The sequence below is a fragment of the Dunckerocampus dactyliophorus genome, chromosome 12 (assembly GCF_027744805.1).
Source record: "Dunckerocampus dactyliophorus isolate RoL2022-P2 chromosome 12, RoL_Ddac_1.1, whole genome shotgun sequence".
Lineage (NCBI taxonomy): Eukaryota > Metazoa > Chordata > Actinopteri > Syngnathiformes > Syngnathidae > Dunckerocampus > Dunckerocampus dactyliophorus.
Genome location: NC_072830.1, coordinates 26,143,611 through 26,161,077, shown reverse-complemented (window position 1 = coordinate 26,161,077; position 17,467 = coordinate 26,143,611). Strand labels below are relative to the sequence as shown.

The 17,467-nt window shown below is 40.1% G+C and overlaps 1 protein-coding gene across 4 annotated transcripts in view; it reads left to right on the top strand.

Moving 5' to 3' along the window:
• hip1 (huntingtin interacting protein 1) overlaps positions 1 to 17,467 on the top strand; it is a 55,817-nt gene that overhangs the window by 21,223 nt on the left and 17,127 nt on the right. For 3 of the 4 annotated variants that reach the window (XM_054793221.1, XM_054793223.1, XM_054793222.1), the window contains exons 3-14: positions 3,502 to 3,565; positions 5,320 to 5,462; positions 5,622 to 5,678; positions 8,669 to 8,749; positions 9,229 to 9,305; positions 11,103 to 11,164; positions 13,234 to 13,374; positions 13,984 to 14,041; positions 14,164 to 14,239; positions 14,508 to 14,651; positions 16,668 to 16,765; positions 17,344 to 17,416. In XM_054793221.1, coding sequence (XP_054649196.1) covers positions 3,502 to 3,565; positions 5,320 to 5,462; positions 5,622 to 5,678; positions 8,669 to 8,749; positions 9,229 to 9,305; positions 11,103 to 11,164; positions 13,234 to 13,374; positions 13,984 to 14,041; positions 14,164 to 14,239; positions 14,508 to 14,651; positions 16,668 to 16,765; positions 17,344 to 17,416 — 1,074 coding nt within the window. The other variant, XM_054793224.1, reaches the window with a different exon arrangement.

Here is a 17,467-nt window from a genome sequence, read left to right as displayed (position 1 = left end):
TCCGCTGCACCTCGAGCAGCAATTTTTTTTTCCCCTGTTGGGAAAACTGGACAGGATGGTTATGTTTGAGGTGCACATGCAAGTTGGTCTTATTCCTCTTCTTCGTCACCACTACTTTTCAACAAATGCGATTTAGCGGCTCGTCTGTGTTCAAGGACTCACCTTGTTAATTCTATTTAAAACTGAAATGTTCTCACACTGGGGCTGAGGCATTCTCCTTTAGTAACCACGCTTTTGTGCCATCGTTCATATTTGCGTTTGCTCACTTGCAGGCTGCAGCACTCGCTAGCAAATCAGACTCCACCCACTGGACAAAGAGATTGAATGCCTGACAGGAGGGTTCACTCATTCCGTTCATTACGCTATAGAACCAATGCACCCAGGTGTTCAGACAGAGGCACAGAGTGAACCCTCTTGTCATTCTGTTTGGTGAAGAGAGAGGAGGGAAACCAACACACATGCGCGTCAATTTACCGAGGCAGGCAAAATTATCCAGTTTGTTTTTATTTATTGTGCGATTAATTGATTATCGTGACAGGCCTAATTCACACGTATTCGAAAGCATATGATTTCACTCACCAGTTCAACAGGAATATAGCAACCACCATAGCATCCATTTTTAAATCCTTTCATTTTCTGCATTCTTCTTTTCATTTCACGCACGCACGATGGGCATGGCCATTTGTTTTATTCGGGCCCGAACTGGCATTTTTTGCTAAGTTTAACTTCTAATTTTGACAAATATGGAATTTTTTTTTATTCAATCTGTTCCTTTAAACCACTACTGGTAACATATACATAGCTGGTGGTGGTGTTCTTATATATTTGGGTTGGGAAAAAAAGCCAGTGACATACACCAGTCTTAATAGTGGCTTAGAAATATTCAAGTAAGCTGTTGGTTCTGCAACTATGAGTACTGAAGATGGTTGTCTGTCAGTTATCAGTGGTTTGAATTCCAAGTCCATTAGATGGAAAGCGCTACACTTATGTGTCCTACTTATCTACACTACTCTGAGAGCAATTTTTGTGAAATAATATAGACTAGAAAACAGAAAAACCCAGCATCCCACTGCTCCAGACATCGGAAACTGTCTGGTGTTTTATCAGCGTGGATGAGGTCATGATCCCTGTGAAGCATAAGTGGGGAAAATGGATTGTTGATTGGTGAATGACATCACCAGAAGACCTTGTTGTTGGTCACCTAAACAATGACTTAACAAAAAACAGCATCCTTAGTTTGTCTGTTGATGTCCTATAGCACATTTTTTGGCGCTGAATGATTTTGCTCTACATTTGTGAAACTAAACAAAACTCATCTCCAATGTTTCAAACTGTTCATTAGCCTTTTATGTGAAAGACCGCTAGTGAGTTGTTTCATTAAGCAGGCAGAAGATTCTTCTTCTTTGCACAGCCAGCCTACCATCAGCATATCAATGACCTGCTTTCTTATGCCCAACCAGGCATCCCAGCTCCAAGTTAACATGCTTTAAACACTGAAATCTGAACCTCCAGGAGAAAATATGTTCTTAGAAAAGATGTGACATTCTTTTAGGAAGTCATTGTTTGATTCATTTTCGTAATGGTTTGGTCTACTTCTTCAAATGAGTAAAATATTAAAAGGAAGGTAAGTAGGAAAGTCTAAACAAGGAAGCAAACATGCCCATCGGGGTAAATCATTACTTTCACTTTTTTGTAGTTTCTCGATTGACAGTCCGGACTGTGCATCTTCAATGTAAGGAGCTAATTGACCATTGATGCCAGCCAACCTCCTCAGCCAACTGCAGGAGTCCTGGGCAGCTGGCTCCCTCATTCAACCCAAAGTACAAAGTCTCCCTGTGGACTAACTGGGTCATCCTCCTGTGGGAACCAGTTGTACTGTGAGTCTGTGGGAGTTTAAATGGGGTTACAATTGATTCAGAGTTGCAACACATGAAAATGAACATGAATGTTGAAACAGCAGGTGTTGTATGTGTGTGTGTGTAAAAAAAAAAAAAAAAAAATACAATAAAACAAAAAGCAGATGGTACAAAAGTTGTGCTATGTTGCGTACTCCTCCCCCCGTGATCCCTGTGGTTTACTTCCTGTCCTGACCGCTTGCATACTGGCACAAGAGGACTCAGGACATCTGTGGGAAGTGTGATTATGAAACAGGCCTCCTGTGCTCTCCTGACCCACACCGTCATACAACAACCACTATGTAAATCGTTTCGGCATTCATTTTCCCAACTTGACATTTTGCAAAACTTGTGTTTCCCGATGAGGTTGATATGCGTGATTTCTTTTCTTTCCTGCTGTGTGAAACGTTGTAACAAGATCAGCTCCACAACATTGAGTCCAGAAAGCTTTCCACACAGTATCCCTGGTTAGAAATTCACTGATCCACATTTTTTCACTTCCAATTCACAACACCTGTATTTGGATACCTGCCGATACAGATACAATTCGGATATGAGAGCCGGTGACGGGAGCTGTGTTTGCTTTAGTATGCCACCACACCAAAAGAAGAGCAGCAAATATAGCGAGAAGACTATCAGCGAACGTAGCTGTCTCCACACGTGCAGCGCCGCACACACAGAAGCGCTCAGCCTAACACGTTCACGGCTTCACAGACATTCGGTCAACACAGAGCTCTAGCATCACACATAACATCCGGGTTCATACATTATCATTATTGTTGATTTTATGAGGTCGTAATAAACTCTTCTCTACAGGGATGTATGATATTGTACCGACACAGAAGATTTGTGTAGCTGTCCAACTGCTTTGTGTGGCCATGAACGCGTAAACGTGTGCGTGTGTGTGGTGTGAGTGAGGAGGATGGCTGCAGTGCATATGTGGAGACAGCTACGTTCGCTGATACTGTTCTAGTTACGGGGTTGCTGTCAACAGCAGATGTGGCTCACAGATCGGAAATCTCCGCAGATGGTATTGGAAATTTCAGATTTGTGAATTACGCTGATATGGGAACCCGATACTGATACTAGATCGGAACAGCCCCAAAGCTAGACCTGGTACTTGCACGGAATATTATTTGTGGGTTCTGTTTAATTAACCGGTTAACAAGTACTATAGGGTTTTTAGCTCTGCTTGCTAAATCAACAACTATTGGATAGTGACTGCCTCCCAAAGAAGGATGCCTGTCAAGAAAATAGTAGTTGTTGTTTAGCAAAGACTGTGACTCTCCCTTAGGCATTGGTGCTGCTAATTTTAGATGGTAACTGTACTCTGTAATCAAGACAGGTAAACTGTCTCATACAGGTTGCCATACTTCTCAATTGCAGACAAGCACTCAGTCAGACCTCTCAGCTGCTGCCTTGAATACTAACGTGGCAGAAAATAGGTCAAATCACCTCTAGTAAGACTTAACTGACATTTATTCTCTGCACAGCTGAAAACGGAAAAGCTTTTTTTAATCTGAAGTTGTGAAATGAAACACTTGAATGTTTATAAAAGCTGTTTTTGTTGATACATATTTCTCTTTTTCTTTTCTCTTCCTCACAGGCTGTCAGCATCAATAAGGCCATCAACACACAGGAGGTCGCTGTCAAAGAGAAGCATGCAAGGAATATCCTCTTATTGTGGGTGCACATAAGGGCTGTGAAAGTGTGATTCCCCAAGTGTCCCATGTTTTCTCTTGTGAAGGTTATGTTGGTGCAAGATCAAAACGCACTGAGGGTAACCTCATCTGCTGTGGGGATAATTTAATCCTATGGGATACAAAGTATACGTTGAGACAGGAGGAAAAGCAGTCAGCAGAGTTCTCTATTTTAATTACAGCAGGGCTAGTCAACATGGTGCCCAACCTGGACATCTTATACTGTATACTCACTGTATACTCAATACGCAGTCGCTCTTCCACTGACAGTTAAGACCGTAATTTCCGGACTATTGAGAACGCCGGAATATAAGCAACACCCACTAAATTTAAAGAGAAAAACGGATTTGTAAATACCTGTCTAGAAGTCACAGGTGTCCACATTGTAACATGGGATATTTAGTACACAGAATGGTGTTACACAGAAAGATTTTTTTTAAACTTTTAATTAAATAAAGCTTTTTTCCAAACAGTGCTGAACAGTGCGTGTGATACAGCTAGTTAAACAGTAGCCTACCAGACAAGTCATTCATCTCTGTCTTCATCTTCCTCCTTGAACAGCCTCATAATTCCTCATAATTTTTCATCACGTACTTTGCCAGCCCCTCTCTCTCTTTTGTTGTCGCTCTGTGTCACTTTCGTCTCGAGGCAAATTAGCCATAAATATTCTTTAGTGCTTACCTTATTTACTCTGTAGCATATGTATGCTTATAATTCTTCTCTACTCTCTGTATTGCGGGGCCATTGCATGAATTTTATGATACACCTTTACTATGTGCGCAAACCATGCCATGTTTTTTGACTTTGTGGATTATTTTGAGGTTTTCTATGTATTTCTGTTAATGAAATGTGGTGGTTATCAGATAATATAAATAGGAGCCATAGCGTTGCAGTCATTCGTCCTATGACTCTGCTGTGCTGCGCACACGTTTTTGTCAATGTGAGCACACAGTTCACATTTCAGCAACCGTTTTATGCAATCTTTCTTGAGAGACAATATTATAGAAATGAAACTTGGCTATAACTTAACGTAGTCTGTGACACTTGTATAGTAGGATATATATTCTGTCCTCTGAAAATAAGCCAGTACACAGCCATTATTGTTTAAATAGCTGGCAGCAAAGTGGCAATATTTAGTGTAAGCACCATCGTTATCTAGCACGACCTTAATCCACTTGGGCAAGGAACTCACTCACTAGACCGACACTGGTCTGGAATCCTCTCCCTCTCCTCCATGATGACATCACGGAGCTGGTGGATGTTGGTCATGTTCCTTTTGAGAATGACTGACAGTTTAAATTGGATTCACGTCTGGAGACACACATGGTTACGCCTTCAGCAAGGCAATTCTCATGTTGGAGATGTGTTTGGGATCTTCATCATGTTCGAAAACTGATGGTCGATGCGGTAGTAAATCTGTACTGCTATACGCTGTGCATGGATTCCTGAAAAATGTCCATTTCTATCGTATTGTCCCCTAAGAAGATGGGTTGGATTTAAAAAAAAAAAAAATGCTGAAATGTGAGGGGTGTACTCACTTTGGTGAGATACTGTTTATTTTACTGTACATACAAATTATAATTACTCAAGCAAGTTATTGCAATTCAGTTGTATTGCCCTTGAAAATTACTTCAGTTGTGTAATTGTATTTGTCTGGGGGGGGTTGTAAGAAAGTGTCATCATTGGTCAGTACTGTACAGAAGAAAGTTCCTTGACCGTATCACCCTGCATTTTGGGGACTCATCATGAGAAAGGCGCCCACACTTTCTGGGCAGCGGTCAACCGACTTCCTCTCTCCAGCAACGCGGTGCTCTGCTGGAAGTTCTGCCATGTCTTCCACAAGCTCCTGCGAGACGGACATCCAAACGTGCGTAAATACAGCATCACTTTCCACTACTACATTTTCCATTTTGGGTTCCACTATGAATGCCTGCAATTACCATTCAGTTATGCATAGTCACCCGTTCTATTTTTGTAAACGTCTGACCTTCTCTCATTTCCTCTGTGGTTGCTACCACCCTTCCAGGTGATAAAGGACTCAATTAGGAATAAGGCTGATTTGACTGATATGAGCAGGATGTGGGTAAGGAAGTACACACATCTCATTAGCTTGCCAGTTATCACAGCATGCAACCAATGGTGACTTTGAGAAATTAGTTTTCAAATCTGATCAAATGATAAGCAGTGTTATTAATGTAAAAACATTGTTTCCAAGCTGAATCACAGTCTTATTAAAATCATGATTAATTGTATCTTACTAGCATGTCCTCTAGTAACCATGTAGTATTTACCTTGCAGGGAAAAATGTATAGTTGATTAACTTACAGTATTGGCATACCGGTATTTATTCCCAGTGCGATACAATGTGGCCATCTGTGACATTCATTTTTAGTAGAGATGCTCGATTTTGGCTTTATTACGGATACTGATATTGTCCAGCATACAATATCGATATAGCAGCTCTTCCCTCAGACTAATGTCAGGTCACATCTCACTTTGTGCTTCTTTTACTGTGATGCCACTGGATGCATTTAAAAAAACATAAAGACTTGGTATAAAATATCACTGCAATGTAAGTTATAGTAGGAAAAAGTGCCATATCTATTTTAAAAATGTTGTCACAACAAAACAGTAGGGATGTCCAATAATTATCGGGCCAATATTGGCATAAAAATGTGATATTGGCCAACATCAGTATCGATTTTTTTTCCCTATAATGAAAGCTGATAGGGATCTCTTAGCGCCAATTTCGCAAAATTGCAACATTGCTGAATAATGTAGTTAATACTGTGCAGCTTACAAGCCTGTGAGGAACAACTAACTCTTTATTTAGCAAGCAGACTAACAATAGAGCTTACAATGAACTTCCCAGCTCCATAGAAATCGCGGGGGGTTACCATTCCAGATACCTTACTCACAGTGTCTTTAAAGAAAGAGCTAAAAAAAAAAAGATCACACGAAAACGTAATAGGTAGCTAACAACAGACAAGACAGTACCAACGAATAATGCTGAATAATCAACAACACTCTAAACATGTAACTTAGCAGCCATTTACAACAACAGTACAGCAAAGCACACTAGGAAACATGAAGTGCTGTTGTCAAAACCATATACATAGACGCTACATTGAGCACTGAGCCTTACGTCAACGTCGCTGCCATATTGGATGTGGCAAGACTGCGCTGTAAGTGAATATAAATACTGTATATGTACTTACTTTAATAAAGTGCCTTTCTACAAAGAAATTTAAGTTAATGCCTCTCGTTTAAACATTCACACACGCACTAATATAATTGAGAAACAGTTGGGCACCAAAAACAATGTATTTGATCTTCTCAGATGGCTAGATAAAAACTTTATTGACCCTACACAGCAGCGATTCACATTACATCAGCGATAGAGCACAGAGTAGTGCCGAAAAACCCTACACAGTACTAATATACTAGCTATAGAGCACAAAGTAGTGCTGAAAAACATGAAGTTGTCAAAGTAATGATCAGCAAATTCATGTATTTTAAACAATAACCCCTTTAACTAAAAGTAAATTAAATCTTTTAAAAAAAATAACATAAATCAAGGCACAACAAACACAAATGTGTTATTATATAAAATATGTAATATATTAATTATCTACTCAGAGATGGGTGGAGTTGCCAACAAAACAACTGTACTTATTTAAGAAAAAGATATGTGATGTTACACATATTGGTATCTGTTGATATCAGAATTGGAAATTGAGGATTTGACAACATCGGCGTATCGGTTTTTGGCAAAAAAGCCAATATCGGACATCCCTACAAAATAGGCATTAAAAAAATCATGACCAATAGTCAACTAAAATAATGTGTTCTCCTACTATAAACAAAACAGTTTTGTCTTAGTAAATTCATCAATAAGAATTTATTTAAATAAGGGTGGTAACATACAATCTGGAAAGCTGCACGTTTCTATGTGGCGCAAGCATCAGTATATCAACAAAGTGCAAAGTATGAAACTCTGGACTAAATTATAAATTGGGCTCGTTCAGCACGTCACGCATGAACGTAGAATGAACGAAACATATTGGTTACTAGAAGTATGATCAAGGATGACACCGTACTCGCCTCTCGCATTACCAGCACCTGCATTGCAAGTTGCATATTTACAATCCAAAGTTGGAACTTAATCATTAATAATATTATTATTGTAAATTATTATTATAAATAATTCTACACTCTGGACACACTAAGAGAAGAAAAATGTATCTTATTTTTATGCCATTGTCGAACGACATCCCAAATTTTTAGTTTAAAAAATCTTCAGGATGACCCATTTAAGTCAAATGCCACCACCCGTAAGACATTAACAATAAAACGAAGTATAATTATTTAGGAAGGGTGTCATTTTTGTTAGTTCAAGCGTAACTACTGTTTAATTTTCCATTAACACTCAGTGGTCATCTTATTTACTATAGCTAGATGAGCGGACATTTCCTTCATATTAGATTTCTAGTGATTAATCCTGTTAACAAATCCAAGGCAAATAAAGTTAGACAAAAGATTATTGGGCTTTGGGAGAAGTCTGTACTCTACTGACTGTCTGTCATTCAAGAATTTGAGTTTCATACAAAATAGGCAGGGTATTAAAGTGTCTTGTAATGTACAGATCTACTCGTACATTCTCTTGTAAATGTTTTTATGATATTACTCAGGTGTCATCACTACGGAAGGGAGGAGTACAGCTGTAGTTATAAAACCTTGTCCCCGTTAAGAGCTGAGGTATTATCTCACAGATAAAAAAGCAACATAACCACCTCCAGAGTTACAGTAACTGATCTCCTGTTGTATTCCGCACAAGAGGAGGACAGAGTCCTTTGACTGCTATATGGTTGTAGCTGCCCAGCTAGAGGAGGTTGCACACACTTTGAATGTTAATCAAATGTCTCCTTGGGTCAAAATGTCCTCTTTAATTCCCTCAGTGTTGTTACGGTGTAGGCTTTCCAAGAGGAGGAAATACAGTTTCTAACTATGACTCTGTCTCCATATGTGTTCTCGGTTATCCAGCCTCTTTTTCCACCTCTCTCTCCCCCCCAGAGTCACTTGAGTGAAGGCTATGGGAAGCTCTGCAGCATCTACCTCAAACTGCTCATCACCAAAATGGAGTTTCACATCAAAGTGAGTTGGCCTGGCCTATAAAACCCGTTGAGACTCCCTTGTCACTCATTATCTTTGTCTCACGCTCTCATTTTAATGCCGTTATGTCTCTGTGGGGGTGTGGGTGGGTCTTCATAGACATGATGCTAATGGCCTTTCAAGTATCTACAGTATCAGTGAAATATTTGGACATACTTTCTCATGCTTTGAAGGAGGAGGTGTGTCTGAACTATTGACTGTTAATCGGCAACTGTAGCATTTTTGTGGAGACAAATGAGGAAATTGCACATTTAAAATGCAATTTTGGTAACACTTGGCCTGAATTTAGTTTTTTTGGGTGGGGGGGTGTTAAGATAATTTAGCAGTGTTTCTTTCGTTCAGTAGTAGACTTAGGTATCACACTCTTATTAATTTAGGTAAATGTCTGTCTCAGGTAGACCGTGGTGCCACTCATCATGTTATTTGAGCTGAAACCTTTCTTTTGTGGCCCTCTCTTAAAGAACCCTCGGTTCCCTGGCAACCTGCAGATGTCAAACAGACAGCTTGAAGAGGCAGGAGAGAATGACGTCAACAACTTGTAAGTAAGGCGAGCTGCTGCTTTGACTTAATGGATCTTGGAAGTCGAATCCATTGACCTTTGATTTGTTTGGATTTCAGATAACTGGGGGGAAAAAAAAGCTTAATTCAGTTATGGCATCCTTTTGCCATTCTAAAACTCATTTTAATAAGCACTTTTTTGCATTCAGTTGAAGTTGAAATAAGTCAACCCAAATTGTGAATTACATATATATATTCAAAATGTGCAAACTTCCTATAGATGGCCACTTATGCAAAAAAGTTACCATAATATTTGATGTACAGTAATCACTCGGTTATCACGGTTCATTGGTTTCAGACCCGACTGTGATAAGTGAATTTCCACATAATAGGATTCCTTATTTACCAATCGAATATTTTTGCAATAGAGCGACCTTCTAAATACGGTTTTTAACCTTATTAGAGCTCTCTAGGCATGAACTAACACACCTATAGTCACATACTCATATTAGCCAATATATTAGATATAATAAGGGTAAAGCTGAGTGGCGGGCGGATAGGAAGTAGAACGGATTATTGTGCCTGTTGTGAGACAATTCAAACCTGCAATAAAAGCCTATTTAAGCCTGTATAAAAGTTGAGTACTTGTGTGTCTGAACATTACAGTAAGATTACTGACACCTAGTGACCAGTGTAGAATACTATACATATACGTAGATAGATACTGTAACAACTTTATTGCAGATTGCAGTCCGACAAATCCAACCATTTTTCGGGCTATCTGCCTTGGACCTCCAACTGCCACGTACACCGGTGGTGTTCCGCGTTTTAGCCTCTGCCCAACCGATGTTCACATCGCGAGCCTCTAACTCACCACACCCTGCCAAGTGCCCGCCCTCAAAATGCCGCACCACACAGCTTTTTAACGCACCACCTCAGCGAGACATTTTTCGTGGCATGTTTTGCAGGGTGCAAAACTTATATCACTCTCACGACAGGAAATCCCACACTGCAGACATGCTTGTTTTGGCTTTGTGAAGGGAATCGTTTGCCGCATACATTTATACATAAACCTCTTTAACGCAGCATGAAAGGTGGCAACATTGCTCGTTACAAACATATGACTGGCACTCGTCCACCTTGGGAGCTCGGGCAAGAATGTGTCATTAAATACCACCTGAAGCTTTTTCATTTTGGCTTTACTGTAACTGCACCACAAATGAGCTGCATAGAGTGGAGTACAGTGGGCTCTAAAAAGGGCTATGTTGACATCATCTGTACCCATGTGAAGTTTGCGCTGGCATCTTGGCTTGTGCATACAGTTCACAGCACAGCCTATCAACAATTTCCATTCATGTGGTCATGGTACGCTATACATTCAATGATAGCTAATGTTAGTAGCTAAACTTTGCCAGTTTGCTACCATTTACTTGACAACAAACAAAACCAAGAGTGCCGGCGTGTGTTATGTTAGCGTACACAATTCAGGAAGAGGTGCGATATAACGCTAGCAGTTCTTTTGAATGATGGCACCCCCTAGGCAGCTGGAGGAACCTGCTGCATACAGTCCCTTTTAAGGGGAATACAAACACAGAAAAGCCAAGGGAATTGTGGGTCAAATTCCAGTCCACCTGTTTGCTGTTATTCATAATTAAGAAAGTATTAAATAAGCGCGCAGCCAAGTGTTGATTTGAGCAATTTCTCAGCAACGGTGAACAGATGAATGAGATGGTATGGATGATAACTGTCCAGATTATGCCATGTACATTTCCTGCTCCTTCCTTTATGAGGAAGCGTGTTTGCTAACTGCATTTGAAAATGTGTTTTGTCTCCCCAGCTTTCAGTTAACCGTGGAGATGTTTGATTACCTGGAGTGTGAACTCAATCTCTTCCTTGGCGGTAAGCTATTGTGGTCTGACTGGGTAATCAGCCGTGATGCAGACACACATTTACTAGAGCACAAAGTTCACACTTGATTAGGCAAGAAGACTCCGTGATAAGAATTGTAATGGGGTACAAAAATAGACACTTTTACCATCAGACCAGTGGAGCGTCTGGTTGAGTGGTTACGTACCGCTGTTGTCCGGGTGAGTCATCGCAGGTGAATGTCTCTCACTATATGGACGTGGCTAAAAATAGACTGTTAGGATGTGACCAGGAGCTGTGCGGAAAGACTGGAAAGCTGCAGTCTTACACCCATCAATGAATTGGAGGAAATTATGTTGTTTTGTTTATTGTGGCCGTCTGTCTGCATCCCGTGCATAATAATTTCATTCCATTCCATTTCATTTGGCTTCTTTCTAGACAATTTTACTTGGCTGTACAGTATGTACGATACACTCAATAGCCACAAAATTAGGTACAGTTGCACAATTTAAAAAGACCCAGTACTTTAAGATATACAATACTTTTGAAGTATTTGTTTACTTTTGTGGTGGTTTCCAGTGGAGTAGAACTATACTGCGTCATATTGAGTAGTATTTGTAATATTTACCTCTCATGTGGCTGAATAACCAAAACATTCATCTTTTTAAAATAACTTATGTTAGATTACATCATGCCTTTTTTGTTGAAAATACATCAGACGTAAGTCTGTATTTACAAAGTGTTTCATCATTTGTGGTTAAAAAGGCGAGGCCCGATGTGTCTGCGTTTGTGTAGTTTTGTTTTTGTTTTTGTTTTTGAGCAGTGCAGGAAACCACGCCTCTGCAAGGCTCTAATGGCTTTGGGGATGACGGGCAGGATGATGGAGGGAAAGAGGTAGTAGAACAAGCCTGGTAGTGTTCAGATTGTTGGTCCCTCTCTGTTAGACTATTTTTCCTACTTTCAAGAGGCATGAGTCAAACCTAGCAGGGATACACATCAACACTTGACAAGAAGCTTACGATGTAATGACCCTTAATTAAAGAAAGAAAAAGAATCTTTAGGACGACTCATTGTATGCCCATCAAATAATATTGTAATACTAAGAGAAACACGACCCTAATTTAATTGGTGGATTCCTTTACAAGCTCATTTGAGGACAACCATGCATCTTCGAAATGAGTGTCACATGAGCTTTCCTTCCCTGATTCTTGTTGCATGAACAGAGAGTGAGAGAGAGAGTAACACCGCCCTGTATTTGGAAACTTTTTCTCTGCTGATTTGATAAACTTTTGAGTTTATATAATTTGAGGGTGCTGATTTCCAATTTGCCCTATCACGTCGTTGATTGATTTATTTTTTAACAAATTGTGACTTAGTTTTTGTATATAATTATACTAGGTGATAACAGACAGCAAAATGACACATATAGATTTGAGGCATTCAGCAAGATGGTCTTTCATTGGTCGTTTTTCTACCAGTTGTCTTGTTGAAGGTCATGACCTATAGCCTCTCCTAGTTGACTTTGCGTGCAGGCGGGGTACACCCTGGACTGGTCATCAGTCAATTAGACAACAACGAATCAAACTCGCGTTCACACCTATGGACAATGTTGAGGCTCCAGTTAACCTAACAGGAATGTTTTTGGATAGTTTGGACTGTGGTAGGAAACCAGAGGCAAACAACACACAAGCACGGGGAGAACATGCATCATCCAGATAGAAAGGTCAAAGCCGAGATTCAAATTGAGAATCTCCTGACTGTGAAACCTCTGTGCTAACAAAATTTCCACTGTGCTGTCTCTATATATAACTTCTTTCTTTGATTTATCAGAATAATGAAAGTAGCAACAGTAATGATCCTTCATATTTGTAGTCCATTTCATGAATGCTATTTTCCATTTTGTTGAAGTCTTGGATTGCAGTGAAACAGTGGCAGGCCGTGACAGGGTGTTATTTCAGGGCTAGTGTGAGCTGTTTAATTTATGAAGAAGACTGTGACTTGCTATGATTTAGCTTTCATTATTACATCAGAGTGTCGTAATCTTTCACACATGGATTCTCCATATCTGCCAACTGATTTGTGTTTGTGTGTTTCACCCCTAGTGTTCAGCTCACTGGATATGTCTCGGTCTGTGTCAGTGACGGCGGCAGGCCAGTGTCGTCTGGCCCCGCTCATCCAAGTCATCCTGGACTGCAGTCACCTGTATGACTACACAGTCAAGCTGCTCTTTAAACTACATTCATGTGAGTAACACACATAATAGAACGCAGTAAAGGCTTTTAAAAATGATTTCTAAGAATCTGATTGATATTGGATAATGACTACCGTAAAAACTACTTTTTTCTAATTCTAATCTCGTGACATCTCCGTTACTTCAGAACTACTACTAATTGTTTAAATACTGTGCCGCTCGCGAGTCAGTGAGGAAACGGTGGCTCTTTCTTTAGCAGGAGCCAATCACGAGCTGTTAGCGCACTCACAACGAGCTTGTCAACCCTCTGGAAACTGCAGGAGCAAACCACAGGCGTGTGCTGTGCTTTCAAAGTCGGCCATAGATAGTACCGGTGTTAGCTGCCACGTTAGCATTGAGCGGCGCAGGTGACCCAAGGACCACCTGTACAGAAACCAGTGTCTAATTTAAATCAGTAGATAGTGCCTTGTTTTGTTTCCACCTGCTCATCTTATGGAAATTCTTGAAACATGTGTAACATTTTTTAAAATTCCTTTGTATTAGCTCAAAGCTGCATAAATGTATTCAAAAAGTTCTTTCCTCAGACAACCTGACAGACAGCAAGGTGTAACTTAAAAGATGATCTGTCAAAAGACTGACTTATATGTATTTTTGTGTGCAGGCCTTCCAGCAGACACTCTCCAAGGCCACAGAGATCGCTTCCACGAACAGTTTAAGAAGTACGAAGGGCCACTATTACCTAAAAGCCCAAAGCAATGTCCTTGCATGCATGTGACAGCCCATTTGTCATCCCATATGTCATACTCCTTATTCTTCCACTCTTTGAATGTGTTTATTACAGGTTGAAGAGTTTGTTTTATCGCTCCAGTAACTTGCAGTACTTCAAGAGGTTGATTCAGATTCCACAGTTGCCTGAGGTAATGATGGACTCAAATCTCCACATGCACTGCATGGACAACTGTAAAACATGTACTGTAAAACATGACCTGCATGACATTACGCTATAAGACAGAATGTTCTGAGCATTTACTTGTAGTTCATAGCAAATGTGTTTGATGGGGTTTGCAGAGAACTTGTTGAGAACTCTTTGCGAGGGATGTGGAAGGAAGTGACAGAAAAGAGGCACTCTTTGTAAAGTTTGCATTTTTAAATCAGTAACAGAGTAAATCAAATGTTTCCTTGCAGAATCCACCAAACTTCCTACGTGCGTCCGCCTTATCGGAGCACATCAGCCCCGTGGTTGTGATCCCAGCTGAGTCGTCTTCCCCAGAGTCGGAACATCTGGTGGAAACTGAGGACCTAGTGGACACAGACATCCCGGTCCTGCCGGTAAATATAAAGAAAATATATGAATAGAGCTAGTGATAGCTAATAGGTGATGCTAAATAATAAATATGTGGTTTATCATTGACAATACGATGAGACAATACCATGGATACTATAATGGAATTGGCATGACAAGGAATATTGTTTTTAGATGTTGATTTGCAAAGATAAACTGCACTATACAATAACATATACATGCAGTCAAACTTGTCTATAGCGGCCACTCGAGGGAGTCTGCAAAAGTGGCCGCTACAGACAGGTGGCCTCTATTGACAGGTTGGCTTCCAGTTTGAATGTTGACCAGTAGAGGGAAAAAAAAGGGGAAAAAAAATAATAATAATGTTGACCAGTAGAGGGCACTGCGGACTGTGGATAAAAGTTGTACAGCACTACTAGGCTTGTTATTATCATGGTTCATGGTTCATGGTTTTAATTCATCCTGAACATGCATATGAGTCAAACAGTAGCACATCACATAGTACAATTCACAATTTTGCATGTCCAAAAAGGAGTAGGAAGAAGCAAAGCTTATTTAATCCTACCCCTCATCAGTTTCACATCAGTTGCAATACATTTATTCACCTCTTTTTTTTCCAAGTGTACTTTGTAGGTCTACATGACAATGTAGTGCAATAATAGCCAAGGTTTTTACTTACTAAAAGGAAGCTAGAGGCTTAATAATAACTGATAGAATATATCCACAACCCACAGAACAAAGCTGTGCTAGTAATGTCTTATGCTTGTTTTTAATATTTTACTTTTTATACGGCAGTGTCATTGCAGTTTTAGTTCATCAGGAAGTGACGGTGGGCGTCCCGAGCAGGAGAGCTAGGCTCAGTACTAGCTGTGAGTTTCGAGAGAGTTGGGAAGTGTGTTTATGTTGGCGTGGATGTAAAGTCCTGCAGTGTTCTCCGCTGTTAATAAAGCCATTAAAGTGCATCGGCGACGTGAGTCTCTCCTTCCCCACAACAAGCGGCATTACAGTATTGACCAGTGCACACCAGGAAATAAACGGTGTCATTTCTTACAGGCATTGGCTGGACATGTATGTAGTGGGGCTTGTTTAACCTTTGCCTTGTGGGCAAGCAGGAAGGAGAGACGATGCTGAGAGATGTGTGTGTGTTCTGAGCTGCTGTCTGGTGGCCGCGTTCAAGAAATAAAGTTGGCAGAAGCAACAGGAGAAGTTTCCTTCTTTGCTTCGGAGCTGAATAACACTGACAAGTTAACAGACTAGTAGGGAACGGAAAACAAGACTGCTTTGTTTGTGTCGAATACAGAAGATGAGGACTTTGATGGATTTGTGGATGAGGATTGATGAAAAATAACGTGAGTACATTCTAAAATACTTCAATTAAGTACAACCGAACTCAGTTTTGCTCCCGCTGCCGCATGCATGCTAGCGTATGTTTTTTTTTTAATTATTGTAGCGTCGCTGGGAGCACGTCCTGTTCCCAGCCTAATTTGCGGTAATGTTTTGGTGCAAATGCTCTTAAAGTTACATGTTTGACCAGGAAATAGCAAGCTCAAAAGAAGACGGCTTTTTTGTGTGGAACAACTGACAATTTGTGTGGATCTTGTGAATGATTGTGACTGAGCTAGGACTCACTAATTAAAGTCTACACACTGATTGATTGAATAACGAAACTTTTTCGTGCATGAAGCTTCTACTTGAGTTGGTAATTTGGCCGCTATATGCAGTCAGATATTGACCAAGGGAGACAAAATGGGTGGCCGCTGGCCGCGTTGGACAGGTGACTGCTATACACAGGGTCTATAACATGTCAATTTGCTGCGGGGGATTTTTCAGTGGCTGCTATAGGCAGGTGGCCGTTCTATAAAGATGGCCGCTAAGACAGTTTTGACTGTATATATAAGTTTACTGTGAAAAACGATTATCCAAATGTATTTTTACTTTTAAAGTAACCAAGATAAGGAAATCAAAGATGTTTTAGCAATGACTTTTTTTTACCTGGTTTGTCTTTCTTTCTCCTTTTACATTGTCTGCTTTTGTTTGCGTAGGCTCCTTTGGAGACAAAATTTGACGACCTATTTGGCACTTCTGCTGCAATCGACCCCTTCAACTTCAACAATCAGAATGGGATGCGCAAGGATGATAAGTACGTCTTAAAACTCGGTACATTATGTATATTTACTTGAAACCATATGACCATGAAACCATGAATTATTTGCTGTTACATGTGATTGCTCCTACTTTTTTGCACACAAAATAACAAAAATCCACCCAGGAACATCACTTTACAAAGGTGGAATGTAGCTACAGTTTAAAGGAGTAGTTCAGATGTTTTGACATGAAGTTTCCCTTTAAGACTCATCAGTCTGTTATTGATGAGTCAGTCCAACCATGCAGCTGACAAAGAGTCCCAGGGTTTATTTTCTTGTATCGATGCTTTCTTACTGATGATACATTTTAAATACATGATATTACCTTAACTTAACACGTATACAGTGGTATTAGCACATCATAAAATAAGGTAAGCTGAGCCTTTTTCATCCTTCATTGGAGAAGTGTACATATGAATGCGTCCTCTCCCATTTCACAGATGAAGAGAGCTCTTTGTTTCATTGTTTCAGTTGAGGCCTAGCTGCACTTTTCATGGAAAACACTCATTTAATAAGAAATATCTAAGGAGATTTTGATTTTCATAGACAGTTGTTGTCTTTCTGTATCCACCAGAGACCGACTGATTGAGCAGCTGACCAGGGAAATCCAAGTCCTTAAAGATGAGTTGGAATCATTCCGACTGGAGGTAAAAAAATAACGGTCCACCCTTTGCCTCATTATTCCAAGTGCACGATCA